Source organism: Dama dama, chromosome 27, assembly GCF_033118175.1.
Source record: "Dama dama isolate Ldn47 chromosome 27, ASM3311817v1, whole genome shotgun sequence".
Classification (NCBI taxonomy): domain Eukaryota; kingdom Metazoa; phylum Chordata; class Mammalia; order Artiodactyla; family Cervidae; genus Dama; species Dama dama.
In genome coordinates, this window is record NC_083707.1 from 33,303,087 (window position 1) to 33,322,471 (window position 19,385).

General features: G+C 39.7%; 1 protein-coding gene across 7 annotated transcripts in view; it reads left to right on the forward strand.

The window, feature by feature from the left end:
- The window catches only part of OSBPL1A (oxysterol binding protein like 1A), a 202,478-nt gene that overhangs the window by 87,249 nt on the left and 95,844 nt on the right, over positions 1-19,385 (forward strand). For 4 of the 7 annotated variants that reach the window (XM_061131363.1, XM_061131360.1, XM_061131362.1 and 1 more), the window contains exon 16: positions 5,653-5,759. In XM_061131363.1, coding sequence (XP_060987346.1) covers positions 5,653-5,759 — 107 coding nt within the window. Of the gene's footprint in view, positions 1-5,652; positions 5,760-13,011; positions 13,158-15,903; positions 16,051-19,385 lie in introns of those variants that run through there. The other 3 variants (XM_061131368.1, XM_061131366.1, XM_061131365.1) reach the window with 3 other exon arrangements.

Sequence of the window (19,385 nt, forward strand, 5' to 3'; positions counted from 1 at the left end):
AGGCCTGTAATATGGCGGCTTCCCCGATGGCTCAGTCAGTAAAGAATCTGCTTTCAATGCAGGAGACCCAGGTTCCATCCCTGGGTCGGGAAGGGCCCCTGGAGAAGGGAATGGCAACCCACTCCAGTATTCTTGCCTGGGAAATCCCATGGACAGAGGAGCCTGGTGGGCTCCAGCCCATAGCGTCACAAAAGAGTTGGACCAGACTGAGTGACTAAACCACCGCCAGCACCACGCTGCTCTGAGAGCTCTTCCTGATCTCAGTAGGGACAGGGCCCTGGGTGGGGGCAGGCTGCGGTCCTGGTCCAGGCTTCCTTTCAGGCAGCCAGGTGGAGCAGTCCGATAGAGGAGACAAGGTGGTCATGAAACAGAGTGATTTAGTACTCTTACTTTGCTAGTCCATAGGAGAAAACATCATCACGTTCTGTCTCCTCACCCTCCTCACTGGGGCGCAGACCTGACCAGCACTTCCTTCCTGACTTTCCTGGAGGCAGCGCTCCCTGGGTCCCAGTGACTCTATATCATTTGTTTCGTTGATTGGGTTTTCTCTTAAGATTATCCCCAAAAGATTAGGAGCCACTGCCAGGGCAGTTTAGTCAGGGGTGATGCAAATCCAGTTACAGCCTTTGGTGGAGATTTTAATCCAGTTTTCCTCCTTTCTTCTGTTCACTCTTATTTGTAAAAGAATGCAAAATACATTTCATAGCTCTGCTGGCTTCTTCCTAATTTTGACCCCAAAAGGTCTTCCCAACTAGTGCTTTCTTTTCTAAAATTGTTAAATTAATTCATTTTAGTTTTTCTAACAAATAAATGCTTTCCCTCTGACTATTCTAAAGCCTCCCTCTGATCCATACTGTTCATTCAATAATAATTGTTTTACTTTGTTTTCCTTGCTAGACTGTATTGTAAGGACAGAAACTGTTTCTCAGTTACTTACTTACCCCTTTATCTCAAGCACCTGGAATGTAGTGCCTGTCACATGATAGCCACTCAATAAATGGTGGATGCAAATCCTCTTAGCTCTCAAGTTCTCATTGATCATAATTCTGAGACTCTTCTTCTCAGAACCAGTATTTTCAGACTATCTGAAAATAATAGTTATAGATATTTTGGATAAATTTGTTTTATTGGGCATTGTGTTTAACAATAACAAACTTATTCTTCAAGATCTGACCCAAGTACCATTACTTTTATCAAACTCCCCTTTATTATTCCATCCCATAATGGTAGCTCTTTTCTCCAAATATGTGACATTTATGTGTGTATACTTTGTTTGCTCTTTATAGCATCCCTGTTATGATCTTTTTATTCTTATTTAACTCATGCTTTTAACTCATTTAACACATGCTCCTTGAATTATATATCTTATACTTCCATTGCAACTAGTATAAATTTATAGATGTAGATACATAGATCAAATGCTTAGTGGTACTTGTTTAGTGGGTGATTGATTTCAAGCTAATCATCTTAATTTGAACAAGAAATAGAGAAATTTATATTTTTATATCTTATATGATGTCACCAATCTTGATTTTTTTTTTTTTAAAGTTATGGTTTTATGTAGTAGAAGTTTTTTAGAAGAGTAGTTGATTTTTATGTCCAGAAATCTTCTTCTCCATTTTGGGGAGAGAGTATTGATTGTCTTGAGGGATTTATATAATTCCAATGGAGTATGAATCAATTTCAAAAATACCTTTTCTCATGCACATAGTCAGATACATGACACTTTCTGTTTTCCACCACAAGAGAAAAATTGTCTTATTTTGATATTTTCTTTATTTCCTATGACCTTAGCTTTGTCACTAGATAGCTTTGGGACTATTTATTCTCTACTGTTTGTGTTTACTTAAAAAAAAAAACCAAACACTTAAGGCAATACTGTGTCCAAAAGGACTAGGGTGAGAGGTTGAAGAAATGCCATTCATCAGTTTTTTTCTCTTAAATATCTTGTCCCCAATGATAGAAATATTTGAGTTAAAATTGAAAAACAGACAAAAGAGATTTTCTTGTGCCTCAAATAAAAAGAAAATGTAGTTTAAAATAATACACCTGCTAATTAGCCAACCTGGAGTAATATAAATGAAAATGTTTATGTCTTAAATATTTCTGGGGCTTCCCTGGTGGCTCAATTGGTAAAGAATCTGCCTGCAGTGTGGGACATGTGCGTTCGATCCCTGGGTCAGGAAGATCCCCTGGAGAAGGGAATGGGAATCCACTCCAGTATTCTTGCCTGGAGAATCCCATGGACAGAGGAGCCTGGCGGGCTATAGTCCATGGGATCGCAAAGAGGCAGAGACGACTAAATGACTCACACTTCATATATTTTTAGCTAAAATATAATAAATATCTATATTTATTATATATAATATGTATTTATTATATATTTTTAGCTAAAATATAATAATAAAATATAATAATTCTTCTGTTGTAGTAAAATAAAATATCCCAGAGTGATTTGGATTTTCTATGCAAGTCAGTGGGAATAAAATATTTTTTATTATTTTTCCTTATTCTTTTAATATTTGAGTCTTTTCTTTGTACAGGGTTTGGTGTACAGTATTGGGGGGGTGGTTAAAGAGGTTTAGAGCATACCGAGAATAGCCGCGTACAGTGAGCATATGTACCGTGTGCATACGAGCAGAGTAGCAGAGCATATGCAAAGGGCCTGAGTTCTCAGCGAGTGGATGTGGCTACGTGTGGAGTCCAGTAGAAGAGGTCACCTCCCACAGTGATTTTTAAGGAAGGCTTCATGGGGAGCATGGCATTTGAACTTGACCTTAAAATTTCTTTTTAGTTATGAGGAGAAACTTCTTAATATGAATAATTACTATTTCCAGTATTCACAGAAAAGGGAATGTCTTTAACAGAAGTTTAGAAGTAGTAAAATAGGATCATATTTCTAGAAAAACAGATATTCCCGGGAAAACAGTCTGGCTGAAACTGACCCTTTATGGAATGATTTAAATGTTAATCTAAGGAATGGAGGCTTTCTCTGTATAAGGAGAACACTGGAGGTGTTCTGTATTAGGGTTTAGTTGAACAGCAAGAAACAAGCACTTCCCCACTAGTTTTAAAACTTATCCAATTAAAAATTGTACATTGTAATCATGGAAACGACAGATTGTGAGCTTTTTATACATGTCTCTAAAGTTAAGCTTTTCACATATAATCTTCCAGCATCTTTCCTGAGTTCAACAATATTTTTAGTACAAAAAATAACTTTTTCTCTCAAATTAACTGGTACTATTTAAGTGTCCAATCCTCAGGGTAGGCCAGATATGGTAACATACTGCCTTTTTGCATTTATTACAGCTCAGTCTCTAAATATTAGTTGGCTAAAGCATATTTGCAGTGATTCCCAGTTGGTAACTTTTCTAGAAGCTTAGCAGTTCTCCTTTATGTAATCAGTATGAGACATCATCGCATAAGAGGCATGCCGGTGTCAACCAACTGGCCTTGATACTTGGCCCCGAACCAGTGTGTTTACCAAAGTCCATGATTCTTACACCATCCCATCATGCAGGTTAATATTAATTCTAGCATCTTGTTTGGACACTAAACAAAGATTGTCAGAGAAATTAGGTAACTTTTGACCATTTTGGACAGAAGAATTTGACACTCAATAAGAGATTCTTATAGAAACTTGTCTTAATATATATTTCTTGGAATACCTTTTGAAAGCTTGTTTAAAAATTTGTAAAGTGCCCCTAAAACTCATTGGAAAAGACCCTGATGCTGGGAAAGATTGAGGGCAAGAGAACGGGGTGATAGAGGATGAGGTGGTTAGATGGTAACACTGACGCAATGGACATGAGTTTGAGCAAACTCTGGGAGATAGTAAAGGTTAGGGAAGCCCGATGTGCTGCAGTTGATGCAGTCGCAAAGTATCAGATACAACTTGGCGACTGAGCAACAACAACAATAAAATTTATTTTGACATTTAATGTTTTATGGTAATCAATAAGTATCTTAAGTGTTAGATATCTAAAACATAGACATAATTGGAGATGATGATGGCATCTAATAAAAAGAAATATATCCATGAATGGACTGTGCTTCCATTTTTCTATCCTTTGTGCCATGAAGGTGGAAGATTACTAGATTACCCAGATAATTTACGGGAGGCAGAGGCTGTGTCTGTTTTTTCTTGTGCATCTCCTCACATCCCCAGTCCCCAGCTGGTACTATTTAAGTCACATGGCATCTAGCATATGGTACTCTCTTTTGCTATTTAGCAACTAAGTACAGAATAAATCTTCACAATGTGTATCAAAGATTGAAAAAAAGTATGTAAAGTCAAATTTATTTTAGAATTTAGTAGTTTTCAATTATTTGGGTGTCATTAATAATAGCAAATCCTAGGAAACTCTATCCCATGAGATGAAAAATATGATAAAATGTCATTTGGTCTTTATATCAAGATACTAATAAAAGACTGTTCTTACTTCATTCACTATGATCTTTTCCTTTTATTGCATACTTTTGCCTTATGAGTTTTAAGAAATAATTTTTCTAAGAAAAGGACTTGTCTTTGCTAAAATAAATCTCATTCATATAAAACATTTGGAAAATTTAAAAAGAGAACAGGTTAATACAACTTTATCACTTAGAAATAATGGCTAGATAATTTGTCATATTATTTTCTATAGATTTTCTTCCCATTGGAAAATTTTTGTTCAGATTTGTTGGCATTTGATCGCTTGATTCTTTTTGTTTATTGACTTTGTTTACCATGTTTTAAGAATAGCGGTTTAAGTACATCAAGAGGATGCGACAGATTTAATTGTCTTTCTCCCTTTATTTTTTTCTTAAAGCTTTCTTAATGTTATGATTTCTTTTTTTTTGATGGACGGGAAAGATTTAAAGGATCTTAGCCTGGAATCTTATGTTAATTATACACTATTTCAACTAAGTACACTTTTCTCACATTAATATGACATTTCACTTGTTTAAGTGACATGTATGCATCTTGTGGTTTTCTCTTGCAAATAAAAAAAATAAAAATTTAATGGTGGGAAAAGTGGATTAAGATTTTCTTTAGGGGTCCAAGGGAGATGTTGATATTATCATTTATTTCCCAGCTTACATGTATACGGAAGGATACTGGGCCTTGACAAGGCTGTATTTTTGAGAGCGAAGAACCTATTTATACAGAACATTTATCCAAATAAGAAGTAGAGGAAGTTGAGTTAATACCGCCTTCAGATCTCTTAGCTGTCATGTCAACTACAGAATTATTTTTGTCTCTTTTTAGCACTTTGCCTTGGAATAAAATTACTTATCTAGTAATGAATATCATGAAAGGAAGTGTTAATGTTTTATAAATAATGATATCAGTCCTTCTTGACAGCTGTTTTTCTTAAACATTATTTATGTCTATAAAATTTTGCTTTCTTTTTTTTTCAGTCCTGGCTCTTCTCCTTTTAAGATATAGGCTTTTCTAGGTCAAGGCTTTCGCCTTTGCTTTTTCTATATGAATTTATATGCCCTTCATACAGTAGGTGCTTAATAATCATGCCAGAGGAACAGTAATTATATGCTTAAGGCAGCTAGAAGGAAACATGAGGTTAGTGGATATGAAAATATGTTCGTGGTCTTGGTTTACTTTACTATTACTTAAAATCCCACTCATTATATTTACTTTATTTATAGAAATGCTTCCATCGTTTCTTCAGAAAGTTGAAGTTGTCGCCGAAGCTTCTAGAGAAACTTGTGTAGCTTTGAGTGACTGCCTTCATCTCTTCACTAAACAAGAAGGGGTAGGTCTTTGGAATTGAATTGTTACAGTCATTGTTTGCATGTCACATGCTTGATTATCCAGTACATCATTGCTTTCCAATTGTCCAAAGATAGGAGGAAATAGAGTTAGTAAAGGAAATGAAAGCTTCATTTTTCACCAGAAGTTAGAACTTACTTATTCTTGATTAAGTAGGATGATTCTAAAATAACTTCTGTTCATATCATCTAATTTGTTTATGTACCCATGTTTAACAAATATGTTTATAGTTGATCTATTCAGGGTTGTTGGTGGCGTTTCGATAAGAAGGGTATGAAAATATTCTAGAAACAAGAGGTCTGTTTGTGAAAAATATGTACTTTTGTTTAGATAGTATATTGCTCTCACACTTACCTATGTGAACTGAACTTAATGGATTAAATGTTCTTTTGTGTTCTTTGCCATTTATTCTTTCCCATTTTAAAAAAATTTGTCATCTGATCTTCCAGATACGAGTAAAAGTGGTATGCTATCCATTAGTGACTGTTTTTCTAAGGACTGAAAAGTCGTTAAAGTGCGTTTTGGCTGCCTGAACTTGGACTTTCCTTTTGTATGCTTCGCCCCTAACCCCCCACCCCGGTCACCATTTTCATGATTTTATGCATGCATGTATATATGTTTACATGCCATGCTGCACAGCTTACAGGATCTTAGTTCCCCAACCAGGGATTGAACTTGTGCCCTTAGTAGTGAAACTGCAGAGTCCTAAACACTGGACGACCAGGGAATTCCTCCATTTTCATGATTTTTAATGCAAGCCAAATAGCAATAGGCATTCTTCCATATAAGTTCTAGGTATATGTTTAATCTTCAACTCTTTAGATTGACACCAAATTTCTGTTTTATTTTTTTAGATTCCACATATATGTAAAATCAAAGGATATGTTTTTGCTCCGTTTGACTTACTGGACTTAGCACAATACCTTCCAAGGACACGCAGTTTCTTATTCTTGTTACAATTGATTTGTGCCTTTTGTTTAGAGTTGAGGTTTTGGTAAAACAAGGTAGATGAAAAAGGTTATATATATATATATATATATGTTTCTCTTATATATAAGGATCTAAAATTCTGTTTCCCCATCTTTAGAATAGAAGCCTTGAGAATTAATAGGACATTTAAAAAATGCTGTGTTTGTTATCTATACCACAAATTCTGTAATTATTTTACTTGGGCAACAAGAAAATCTGTGTGGGAAGTCCCTGGTTGTTCAGTGGCTAGACTTGGTGCTTTCACTGCTAAGGGCCTAGGTTCAATCCCTTCTTGGGGAACTAAGATGCCATAAGCCGTGAGGTGCGGTCAGCAGGAAAAGTAATAATAATCTGAATTCGTTTAAACAAGCTTACAGAAAATTAATAGGATTCTGTTAAATACCATAGGAAAAAAAGAATTGTCCATGAAGCATGTTAAATGGCTGAGTCATCTCATGTTTGAAATCATCACTTCTCAGCATTTCTATTTTTGGTGGCTTCTGAATTTCATATTCTAGCTTGTTTAAATGAGGAATGATATAGTGACTTCAGTAAATCCACATAGGATGATACCATCTTGTCAGAACAAACAACAAATTTTGATGTTACATGATTCAGGTAGCATTTATTATTACATTGTAAAACTAAATTTGCATCTCCTGTGTGGTACACGAGAATGTCTTGATGGCTCTTTTGTTCTAGGAGTGTATAGTTTCAAGGCAAACACTAGAAGTAATTCTTGAAGAAGCTGACCTATTCTAATCTTTAACTGATTAGAAAAAGAAAAAGCTTAGGTAATCACCTCCACATGGAAATTTACATGTACAAGAATATTAGCTTAAAGTTTAGCCTAATTAACCTCTTTAAGTCTTTAAAATTTGTCATGAGAATGAAATAAGCTTTTAAAATTTGTCCTGAGGATTAAATAAGATAATTGTGAGCAAAATCTTAGCATGGTTCCTAAGTAAGCCCTGAGTATAAGTCAGCGGTTGTTACTGCAGGATGCTAATGAACACTTATGACCCCTTTTCTCTGATGCCTGGTGCTTCCGTGTCCTTACCATTGGTTTTGTGTTGTTTTGGATGGACGTGGTGTGGTATAAAGAATATTTACTGGGCCATTTGTGGAATGACTGTGCTGAGTTCACATCCTTATTATTTAAGAGATGATAGTCCACTTAAGTTCTCTGAACTTTGATCATGTCGTCTTTGAAATAGGAGAGACATGTAGAAAGTCATTAACAGCCCTGGTCTGAAAGTCTAATGGACCTTTTTTAAATCTCAGTCTTTCTCTAACCAACTGTAGGACCTTGGGTGAGTTTCTAAAGAATGAAAATATATGAACTCCTGAATGTTGGGTATGGCGATCAAATGTGTGTTGATGAATAATATGTAATAGAGTATATCAGCATATCAAAAGGGCACAAGGTATTCGTTTAGTAAATAGCATGTATTGCTTCAAACTTTCAGAATATATTCAAGTGTTTTTTTTTTTTTTTCCACCGTAATTCTGTGAAATATCACCCCTATGAGTCCCTAAGTAGAAATCCATGGATTTCCTTCTGAGAAATATAGAATATGTGAAGGCCTAAAAAATGTTTGAAAGATAAATGGTATATCACTGAAGTTGGTCTTATCAAGTAGCTAAGGATTACAACATAGGACTTTAATAGCTTAATTGAGGTCAGAGTGGAATAATTATGCACCATAATGCCTTATTTATCAGGAATCATAAATTACATTTTTATCATCTAGAAATTCTATTCAAAGAGCATTAAGGTTTGAACTCATAGACCTGAGTCCAGTTCCTGACTCTGCTCTTTAATCCCTGTCTTTGACTCAGTTTTAAAATACAATCTCCTTTTTAAAGTGGTAACCGACCAGAAAAGAGTGTTTTGAGGAGTAAATGAGATCAGATTGGCAAACACGTCCTATGGTACACAGCACAGAATAGGGACCAGTAGATGTAAGTGATCCCAGCTCCAATGGCAGAAAAAAAATTCCCACTCTAATCTTTTTTGAGGACAGTTACTCTAAATGTTACACATTTAACTTCTTAAACTAAAGCGTTCATCCTTTATCTCTCCTGGCTGCCTTAGGATGGTCCTTTTGTATGTTCATAATTACTCTGTTCCTTAATACAGAGATACCTTCAGGGGATAATGTTTATAGGACTCTTTTTGATTAAATGGCCCAATCCTGCAGCTGCTTTTTGAATTCCTTTTTATACTCTTTTCGTTTAAAATTTTTTTCTCTCCTGATTTTTAGATCAGCTGGGTGCCTGTCTCTAGCAGTGGAATACTGATTCTTTCTCATTTACTATACTAATTGCCTGTTTGTTAAAACGAAAAACAGTAGTAACCAAACTTGGCAAAATTACATCCACAGTAAGAATAAGATGTTCTTTATGAGGGTTGACAATGAGCACAGACCTCAGTCTGGACCTGGAGCATTCTAGCCTGTGATGTTCTTTGCTTACTTGGAGGTGCTCTGATGTGGCCTAGATACTCCAAGTATCCATGTGACCACTCTATAAATGAGGCATTATGTAGGCATATTTTACATGATATAACACTGCTTAAGTTGTTAAAAAAAAAAACAGCAGTATATAAAATAAGCTGTAGAGTCTGTGATTGACCTACTAAAGGGAACCTTTGTTGTTGTTTAGTTGCTAAGTCATCTCTGCCTCTTTTGCAATCCCATGGAATTGTAGCCCACCAGGCTCCTCTGACCACAGGATTTCCCAGGCAAGAATACTGGAGTTGGTTGCCATTTCCTTCTCCAAATGGAACCTTACTATATGTTTTTAGAGTGATGTGCTTGGGAAACGTAACAATATAATGGCTGTGGTTTTTCTTTAACTTTGTGCGCAAATTCCGTTGAAAAGGCTAGAAACTGGTTTCATGAATCATTGTTTCTGTAGTTTTTCTCACCAGTGGGTGGTCTCAGTGGTTAAAAGATCATTCAGAAGTCATCACTGGTGACCTTCTGGTTCTTTGTATTATTAAGCTCCCCGCAACATGATTAGTCTGATCAGTTTTTAAGGTAAACTTGCTTATGTTTTATACTTCCTATTAAATCTTCTGACTGATAAAGAGATATAACCCAAATGTATGGTTGGGACTGTAGTGATGCCAAGCTTGTGGTGTAACGGAACGATTCAGACTCTCAATTGGAACCAGCCTAAGGAACTCCTGCTCTGGGCCAGATGCTAAAGTCTTTGGAGAGAATTCATGCCCTCATGTGGATTCCTAACTTTATCAAGGCATGGTTTGTGTTACTCATTTAGCTTTCTGAGCTGTTCATAGGCCTTTAATCCCCCCCTCTGTCATCTGTGTTTACATCTTTCAGGCCTTTACACTTCTCTCATCTCTATTCTCTATTCTCAGCCAAATTCTTTGTTAAATATTAGGTGATCACTGTATTATGCTATCAACTCCCTACCACTCCCTGATTCCAGTTTTGTTTTTGTTTTTTTTTTTTAATCTATCTTCTTTCCTTTTATTGGTGACATTTGTCTCCATCTTGCTTCAAAAACAGCTACTCTCTTCTGAATTCTCCCTTATAGCTTCTAGCTCCCTGCATCCCTTTCCAGATCCATTTTTGGAAATGTGATACCGTCTGTTTCTACTTTTTTTATTGCTCAGCTGGTCCACCAAGCCTGTTCTTGCCAGTATTTCCTTGTTGCTAAATCAGAGACACCTTTAAATTATCTTTCTTGTCCTTTGAAGAATCTGCCATTGACTGCTGCCTGCCTTTTGGAATGCTTCTCTGTGATGTCCATGGTGCTTGCCTCTTCTGGCATCTCTTTTCTATATAGCCACTCCTCCCCAGTCGTCTTCTAAAGCATCTTTCTTCTGCCTGTGCTTTGCATGTTGGTAGTCCCTAGGTTTCCGGGGTGACCTTCTCACTCAGTATTCTCCATGGATGATTTCACCCACTCCTTCAACCCAGCAATCCATGATGATTCAGATATCTCCACCTTGGATCTCCTGAGCTGTGAACCAGTATATCCAGATGCCTTTTGGACATTTACGTATGGATACATCAGAGGCGTTTCAAAACCAGGTGTCTAGAACTGAGTTGTTGATCAACCCAAAGTTACCTATTGGGTAACTCAAGCTGGAAACTTGGGAGCTATTTGCTTTGTTCGTCTTCATCTTCTCTTTTAATCAAAGATTATTTTTACTTTCTGTATCTTAGTTATCTTAGTTGCTCCCCTAACCCAGCACACAGATTCCTCATCACCATTCTGTTGGATAAAGTTCTCAGGATTCCTCTCTGTTGGAGAACTGCTACCATTTCCCAACCTCAGGTTCCACCTTTCAAAACTGAATTAAAGTCCGTCCTATTCTAGGGCTTCCACGCTGTTGTATTGCTTATGACATTGGGTATGTTTTACTTGTCTGATTATATATTTACTTAACTAGAACTCAAGTATCTTGTTTTTGTAGCATCTGTGTCTAGCATAGTGCTTGCTTACTTTGTTGTTGCTCAATCGCTAAATCTTATCTGACTCTTTGTGACCCTGTGAACTGCAGCACGCCAGGCTTCCCTGTCCTTCACCATCTCCCGGAGTTTGCTCAAACTCATGGTCATTGAGTTGGTGATGCCATCCAACCATCTCATCCTCTCTTGTCCCTTTCTCCTCTTGCCGTCAATCTTTCCCAGCATCAGGGTCTTTACCAATGAGTGAGTTTTCGCATCAGGTGGCCAAGGTATTAGAGCTTCAGCTTCAGCATCAGTCCTCCCAATGAACACTCAGGACTGATTTCCTTTAGGATTGACTGGTTTGATCTCCTTGCAGTCCATAATGAATGTACATGAATAAATGAATAATAGATGCACAAGTAGAGAGGACAGACTTTTGGGTCAGACCAATCAGGACCTAAAATCTGGACTCTGAGCAAATTAATGTGTTTGGGAATTATGTTTATAAATCTGAAAATGAGGATACAAATGAGTTGTTTTATGTGAAGCTCCTCAGTACAGTGGCTGGCACATTTTAGGTGCTCTGTAAACTGCCTTCTGAAACAAAGTAGCCTTTATTATTGTTCATTGTTTCCTCTTGCTGCCTAGTACTACTTTTGTTAACTAAATTCGTTCTCTAATTCTTAGGGCCTAGAGAGAAAGAATCTGTAGCAAGGTCTCCTCTTTAGTATCAAATGTGACTTTTCAAAATATGGTACTACTTAGTGACCATTTTAGAATGGGAAGAAAAAACAGAAAGCAAACTGACTTTTCAAAGACACTGTAGAACCTCACTGACATTAATTCCCCTTTTTCCAAGTGTGGCCTTGTCTCATTTTTTACACATTTCCCATCTGTAGTGCAAGTTCACTGCTAGAAGAGTGAACTTAAAGTGCCCTAGGATCTTGTCAACGAAATATTTAATTTTGTTCAGTATTCCTCTGCTTCCCAAAGTGGAGGTCACATTTATATACCATAGAAAGGTTTAAAACTACCGTTGGAACAAAAAGGTTTGTTTTTCTTCAACAGAGCCTCATAATTAACTGGGAATTTCATTAGCCTGAACATCCCACTGAACATCGCCATTCACGTGGCGGGTCTGCCTGACCACTGCGCCTTCATCCACCCTTTAAGCCTGGCCAGAATCTCAGACCATCTATTTCACGAGAGTGCGTTTCATGTTAGTATGTTTCACGTTAGTAGGGTTAATTACTGTTGTTTTCCTCATTGCTCAAAGGGAAGCCCAAGGAGTGCATAAAAAAATAAATAGGTGCAAGACTAGCTCAGGCTTTGCAGTTAACTCTTAAGTGTGAGCCTGAGTGTCAGTTACCTTCAAGTGGAAGACTGCAGAAGAGAGGATCCCTCTGCTTTCCTGGGGGCGGATTTAAAAGTTGCCAGGGCCGCGTCTGCAGGACGGGCGGGGACGCAGCGCCTGATCCAGGGCCGGGCCGGGCCGGCGCTCCGCGGATGCTCTCCGAGCGACCGCGGGGAGCGGACCGCCTTCCCCGGAACCCCGGCCGGGCAGCTCCCCGGCCGCGCGCCGCTCCCGCCGCCCCCCAGCAGGTCCCTACCTGCGCCGCGGAGCGGGCGGGCGGAGGGGCGGGGAGGAGGGACGGACGACGCCAGCCGCCGCGGAGCCGCCCGCCGCAGGCCATTCGCCGGCTGTAGCCCCGAAGGGCGGCGGTGCGGCCGAGGGGCCAGCGCGGACCTCGGGCGGCCCGGGCGCTAGTCCTGGGCCGCGCCTCTCTCCCCGCTCGACCTCGCCAGGAGCCGGGGGCGGGCCGCGCGAAGGTGACTTAGAGAGACCTTGCGGTGCCGCCCTGGGTCGCGCCTCCCAGCTGGGCTGGAGGGGAGGCGAGGGACAGGCCGAGCGCATTCGTGCGGGAGCCGCGAGCTGCGCCGGGCGGAGCGCGCCGCCGGGGGGAGCCCCGACCCCGGCCCAGGTGGGTGGACGAGTGCCGGCGCCCGGGCGGCCTCGCTCTGGGGCGCCGGGGATGGGGCGGCCGGGCGGGATCGGGGGCTCTGAGTGGGTCCGAGGAGAGTTGGACGCGAGCGTGTGGAGCGCGGTCGCTGGCGTCTGGGGAGGGGTGCGCGGAGCCGGGGACCCTACCCGCCCGGCCGCGGTGGGTTTGCAGTGGCTCCTGCGGGAAGAGCCGCTGGGGTCCGGGGTGGAGGGGGGACGGTAGTGGAAGCCCCTTGAACGGCTATTTTTCTCGGCTCAATATTGGTAGTAGGTCAAGTAGGGCCGGAGTGGGAGGAGTAAGACAGTGAAAGACATTGTTGTCCTAAATAACCTTCCAAGTTAGTGATTTTTTCGTTTGTCTCTGCCCTGGCTGACATTGAGATGAACTTAACCGTCCGCTGTTCAGAGGCTGCTAAAATTCCCCGAAAAAAACGGAGGAGGGGGAAAATGCTGGAGTGGATTGAGACGAGAAAGGGAAATCATACTGGGGTTGGGGAGCGGGGAAGTGGCTTTTAACTTTGTTTTGATTAGCGATTTTTGATTACTCATAGGCTTTCTTTGTAGCCTAAACCAGTAGAGAGTCACGTTCCGCAGCGTTCATCGCATGTGGCTAGTTGTTTTGTGTTTTCTGTCGTGCGGGTTTTTTTTTCTTCCTGGATTTGGAGGGAGGGTGGTACTGGGGACCATGCCAGAGAAAAGCTTCTGCAGCTTTTGAGAGTTATTAAAGCTATTAAAAGTTTCTTAATTTTAATCAGGTTCATAGACAGAACGAAGGCATATCATTTAGAAGACATAGCATTGCTTAGCAGGAATCTTTTGCAGAAGAGAAAAATGCTTGAAATGCGTGTTGGTGGAGTAATGTGTAGGCTAGAATCTGGAGATCTAAATATAAATTTCCTTTTCAGTTTGAGGACACACCAGTGTTAATCTCCGGGCCAAATAATGTTTGATTTTGACCCGGAAGCTGTTGACTTTGGCAAGTTAGCTCAGCTTCAATTGAGTGGATATTTAGTCTGATTGTGAAGACCTGAGAGCTATTTTAGCCTTTGTCACAGTGTTGCTTTTACTAGATTGGGGGCCTAATGGGATTTGTATCACTGTGAATATAATGGCAGAACTCTAGGCTTCCATCTGTAGAAGCTCTTTAAACGTTAATTTCAGGGGATTTCTGTGATGGTGAAAGTGGCCCACATAATCTCCCTTCCCTTGGTTGTCTCCTGTGCAGAATGGTGTGGGGGGGGGGGAATAAAAAGTTTATTAGGTTTTCCATATTAAAAGCAAATGCATCTACTGATAATCAAGGTACTATATAAGTACAGTTCAAGCACATTTTAAATATTGTAGGAAATTTGTAAGATAATTGCAGCATCCTATTTTAAGCTCTATGTATAGTTTGTTATTTACATTTTCTTAAAAAGGACTGTGAGTTGTGATTACATAGTTATGATTATCAACTCCACGAAGATGGTAAGGAAACTTCTAATTCCTTTAAAAAGTAGAAATTTAGAATTTTTATTCAGTCTGCATTATTCCTGGATTTTTAGCTTGTTGTGTATATAATCCAGAAGTATACTGCTGCAAACGAATCTTAGAAGCAGCTGGGACATACGTAAATGCCAAGTTTATGTACAATTAAGCTGGTTTTCATTTTGATAACTTTTGTGAACTTTTTGAAGAGAGATACATAAGGTTTCTATTAGCGTGAAGTGTGTGGTTTGTGTGTATTAGCCTTGTGATGCTCGGTGTGATCCAAGACTTACCCTGATATGTTTTTGTATCTCACACTTACAACCTGCATACAGTTGTGATTGTGGTGTTTGCTGCCATTTTCCTATCAGAGTGCAGTGCCCGACTTCTACTCTAGCTAAAGAATTTTGAATGAGTTATAGGCATACATAATTTTCCTCTCATTTTTAACTTCAGAGTGTTAAAGATATAACCCCTGTACATCTTTATAATGATCCACGATGGACTTGATATCTATCACTTAATGCAGAATCTTCTCTTTAGTTCAGTAAGTATTTACAGAATGTTTGCCTTATTAGATACTGCTGTACCAGTCTGTCTCCATAAAACTTACGAGATTACTGCAAGAGCCAGATGACCGGGCTCTTAGAGAAAGCACAACATATCCAGTGGGGAAGAGAAAGGGATGAATTCCAGCAAACAGTTCATTAAGCCTGGAACAGAGGGGGGATGAGTAAAGAGAAGTCAAGGCTAGATGAATAGAAGCAGAGACTTCTTGGAAGACTTTGTAAAACATACCTGAAGACTTTGGATTATTTGGGGCAGTTAGAATCACTGGAAGATTTTAATCAGGGGAGAGATTTAATCAGATTTGTGCCTTATGAGAAGGATTAGAGGGCAGGCCTGAAAGCAGGGCGGCCAGGTGCAGAAATTCAAGAGAGATAATCAGAGTCTGAGCCCAGCTGGTGGCTATGGAAAGGAAGATACAGAGCAAAGAGGTGGAGGAGACTTAAACAAGACATAAACAAGATGACTAGGAGCCGATCATAGATTGGATAAAAGGAATGAAGCAGGTGAAGTCAGATAACCTTAGACTCATGGCATAAGTTGTGGGCTAGAAGGAGTCTGACGGAGAGGGTGAAGGGGAGAATGAGTTCACCTTTGAACACGCTGACATGCAGATAAGATCCTCCTGACTAGTCCAGTAAAAACTTGGGAATCTTTAGATTGGGAGTCACCTGGGTTCAACATGGTGATCCAGGCTGAAGGAGTAAACATCACTTAAGAGGAGTGTCCTTTGAAATCAAAGGATTGAATTCTACCTGTGGAAGAGAGCCAGTGGAACGGACTGAGGCAAAGCAGCCTGAGAAGGCAGAGTCTTGACCAGGGAGCCCAGAGGACAGGAGGTGAGGAAACAGCTCAGACTCATCTGTTAGATTTGGTAGCCGGGTGTCTTTGATGAGGGAAGTTTTCAAAGCAGGATAGCATGAAGCCTGGCTACAGTGAGCAGAGGATTGAGCAGGGAGTAGAAAGTAAAAATGATGAAGATAGACTGGGATTCAGTCTCTGTAGACAGTCTGTCCCTTTCTTTCAGTCCTTCACCTCTTATTTATTTTTCTTCTTCCTGCCCTGGTAGGGCCTTCTAGACAATGTTGAAACAGAAGCCCAGATGGTAGGAATCTTTGTTCATGCATGGTAAGTTTTTTTTGGCCTCAAGGCATGTGGGATTGAACCTGTGTCTCCTACATTGGAATCGCAGAGTCTTCACTACTGGACCACCAGGGAAGCCCCTGTCCCTAGTGTTTAAAAGGAATCTAATGATTCTCTGTTAAAAATATTTGGTGCATAGCATTTATAAGATAAATGAAGTTCCCTATCATTCTTAAATTGCTGAGGGTTTTTTAAATCATGAAAGGGTGTTAAACTTACCCAATGTTCATTTGTCAAGAGAATCATGAGATTTTTCTTTTATTTGTTAAGGTGGCAAGTTATATTTTTAGATTCTTTTTACTGATAAACCATCCTTGTGTACCTGGAATAAACTTAATCTGGTCATAATGTATTATTTTCAACATTAGACTCAAGTTCATTTCTTTCAGTTTTTAGCATCTGTTTATAAGTGAGATTGGTTTGTAGTTTCCTTTTTTGTTCTGTCCTCATCAGGGTTTAATATCAAGGTTACACTGACCTCATATAATGAGTTCAGGAGTGTTCCCTTTTGCTGTTCTCTGAAAGAGTTACATAAAATTGAAACGGTCTATTCTTTAAAAATTTAGTGGAATTTTCTTATAAAACCAACTTTGTGAATTTTTTGACTGCTAATTAAATGTATTTAATAGTTATAGTGCTGTTTTAGTTTTCTGTTTCTCTTTGGGTCACTTTTGACGAGTTATATATTTCAAGGAATTTTACCTTTTCCATTTAGGTTTTGAAATGTGTTGTTATAAGGAAGTTCTTAATATCCTTTTATTGTCTTTTTCACGTATGTTTGTTATGTAATTATATATTCCCTTTTCTAATCTTTTCCCATTTTTTCTAATATTTGGCCATTTCCAAATGAATTTTGCTCTCTTTGTAAGATCAAACTCGTTAAGGCTTTGATTATTTTTCAAAGAAATATCTAGTCTTTGTCTAGTTCATTTTTTTCTCTTATATTTCTGTAGTTATCTCTATCTTTTATCCTTGAGTATCTATACATTCTGTCTCCTTAAAGTGGACAATGTGTTCAAAATTCTTTTCCAGATTTCAAGTTGTATGTTTAATTCTAGTGTTTTCTAATTTAGTGAATATATCACGGTTAGCTTTATCCATTATTTTGATTATTTTATGAACTTGAATAAAATATTTCTAGACTTCATCATTCCAGACTAAGGGCTGCTAATGTATGTAGAGTTGTTGTTTAGTTGCTGAGTCGTAGCTGACTCTTTTGCCACCCCATGGAATGTAGCCTGCCAGGCTTCTCTGTCCGTGGTATTTCCCAGGCAAGAATGCTAAAGTGGGTTGCCATTTCCTCCTCCAGGGAATCTTCCTGACAGGGATAGAACTGCATCTCCTGCATTGGCAGGTGGATTCTTTACCACTGAGTCACCAGGGAAGCCTATATGTAGAATAACACCCTCCTAATATTTAAAATACCTGAAACTTCTAGAAGGTTCTGGTGACTTTTTTTTTTTTTTTTCCCCTCTTATACAACTTTCCTTGTTTTCATCGCTTGGCATTTCTCTCCATTTCTCTTTCCCACCTCACTGCTCACTTTTTTCCTCTTTCCCTCTCACCCCCTCTTTTTTATCCCTAAATACTTCATGCAGTGGAAGAAGGATGACCATCTTCCCTTCCCCTCTTCCCTACTTTTTTCTTCTGTCTCCCGAGCTTCCTACCCTCTGACCCCCACCCCACCTCCATACCTGGAGCATTTTTCCATTATCTGCTTCCACATAGTCCGTCTTGTTCCTTCCTTCTTAGAACCCTGGCTGCAGCACAAAGGAGGAAGATGCTAGTAACTTGGGTCTAATTTCCTTTAGATGCTCAAAGTTTCATCATTCTTTATCTCATGATTTTTATTATTCCTTAGGCAGTCCAGCTGACAGCAGGGTTAGGGAGAGGATAGGGTAGGCCTAGGGAGGTGGCCTAGATGGTGGAGTGTGAGCTGCTGTTACTTAGCGTCTTGAATGTGGTCTCCAGTGTTAGTGACTCAGAACCTCACATCCCTCCTGTGTAACAGGGTTATTGACATAGATCCCTTCTCTCTACTTCGTGAGTTAGTGCAAGACTCAAGATAAGCATAAACCCGTCGGTCGTATGTAAGAGAGCCTTCTCATGCTTAATTTTCAGAAAAATGTCTTGAAAGGATTTTGTGCTCAATTCAGGGACAGAGAAGTGGCATAAAAGTGGTTTGTGGCCTGGGGTGTTGGATCAGAGAAACCCTGGTGGGAAGAAGCAGGTGGAACGACCAGAGCCCGGGAGCTGTGCTCAGCGATTCAGCAGGATTCATAGGGAGGCCTTCGTCCTCTGGGGCAGGGAGCTCACAGCCTCCCTGGCTAGAGACACGGGCGTGTTGTTACACGTGGCGGCCGGATCCTAAACTGCATCGATACCATCTGTTCCTTCACCTGTGGTTTTAGTTGCTGCATTCAGGACACTGTGCCTTTGTGAGGCACTTGAGAAATCACTCTGCACTGAAAATGTTGAAATGAGGGAGATTTTGTTGTTCCAGGGTCTAAACAACTGCATTACAAATGACGTTTGGGAATATAATTCTCAATAAAATTTCTTAGAAATGATTTTAAACTTTCAGTATTTTCTTCACTTATTTTTGTTACTTTGTGTTATGGATGAGTTGTTTAAAATCACCAATCCATAGGCTCAGTCTTAGATTGTAGAGTGTCTCCTCTGGTGCTGTTAAGGTTTTATTGCGGGCTAAGGTAGACCCCGAGATTCCCAGGTGGCTCAGTGGTAAAGAATCCACCTGCCAAGCAGGAGACTCTGGTTCAATCCCTGGGTCAGGAAGATTCTCTGGACTAGGAAGTGGCAACCCACTCCAGTATTCTTGCCTGGGAATTCCCATGGACAGAGTAGCCTGGCAGGCAACTGTCCTTGGGGTTGCAAAGAGTTGGACACAATTTATCGACTAAGCAACAACAAAGGTAGATGGGCCGTGCACAATGGAGAGAAAAGTAAAGATACCTCTTCCACTATGGTGCCTCCAAACAGCAGAGTTTGAAATGATTGATACAGTTGATCT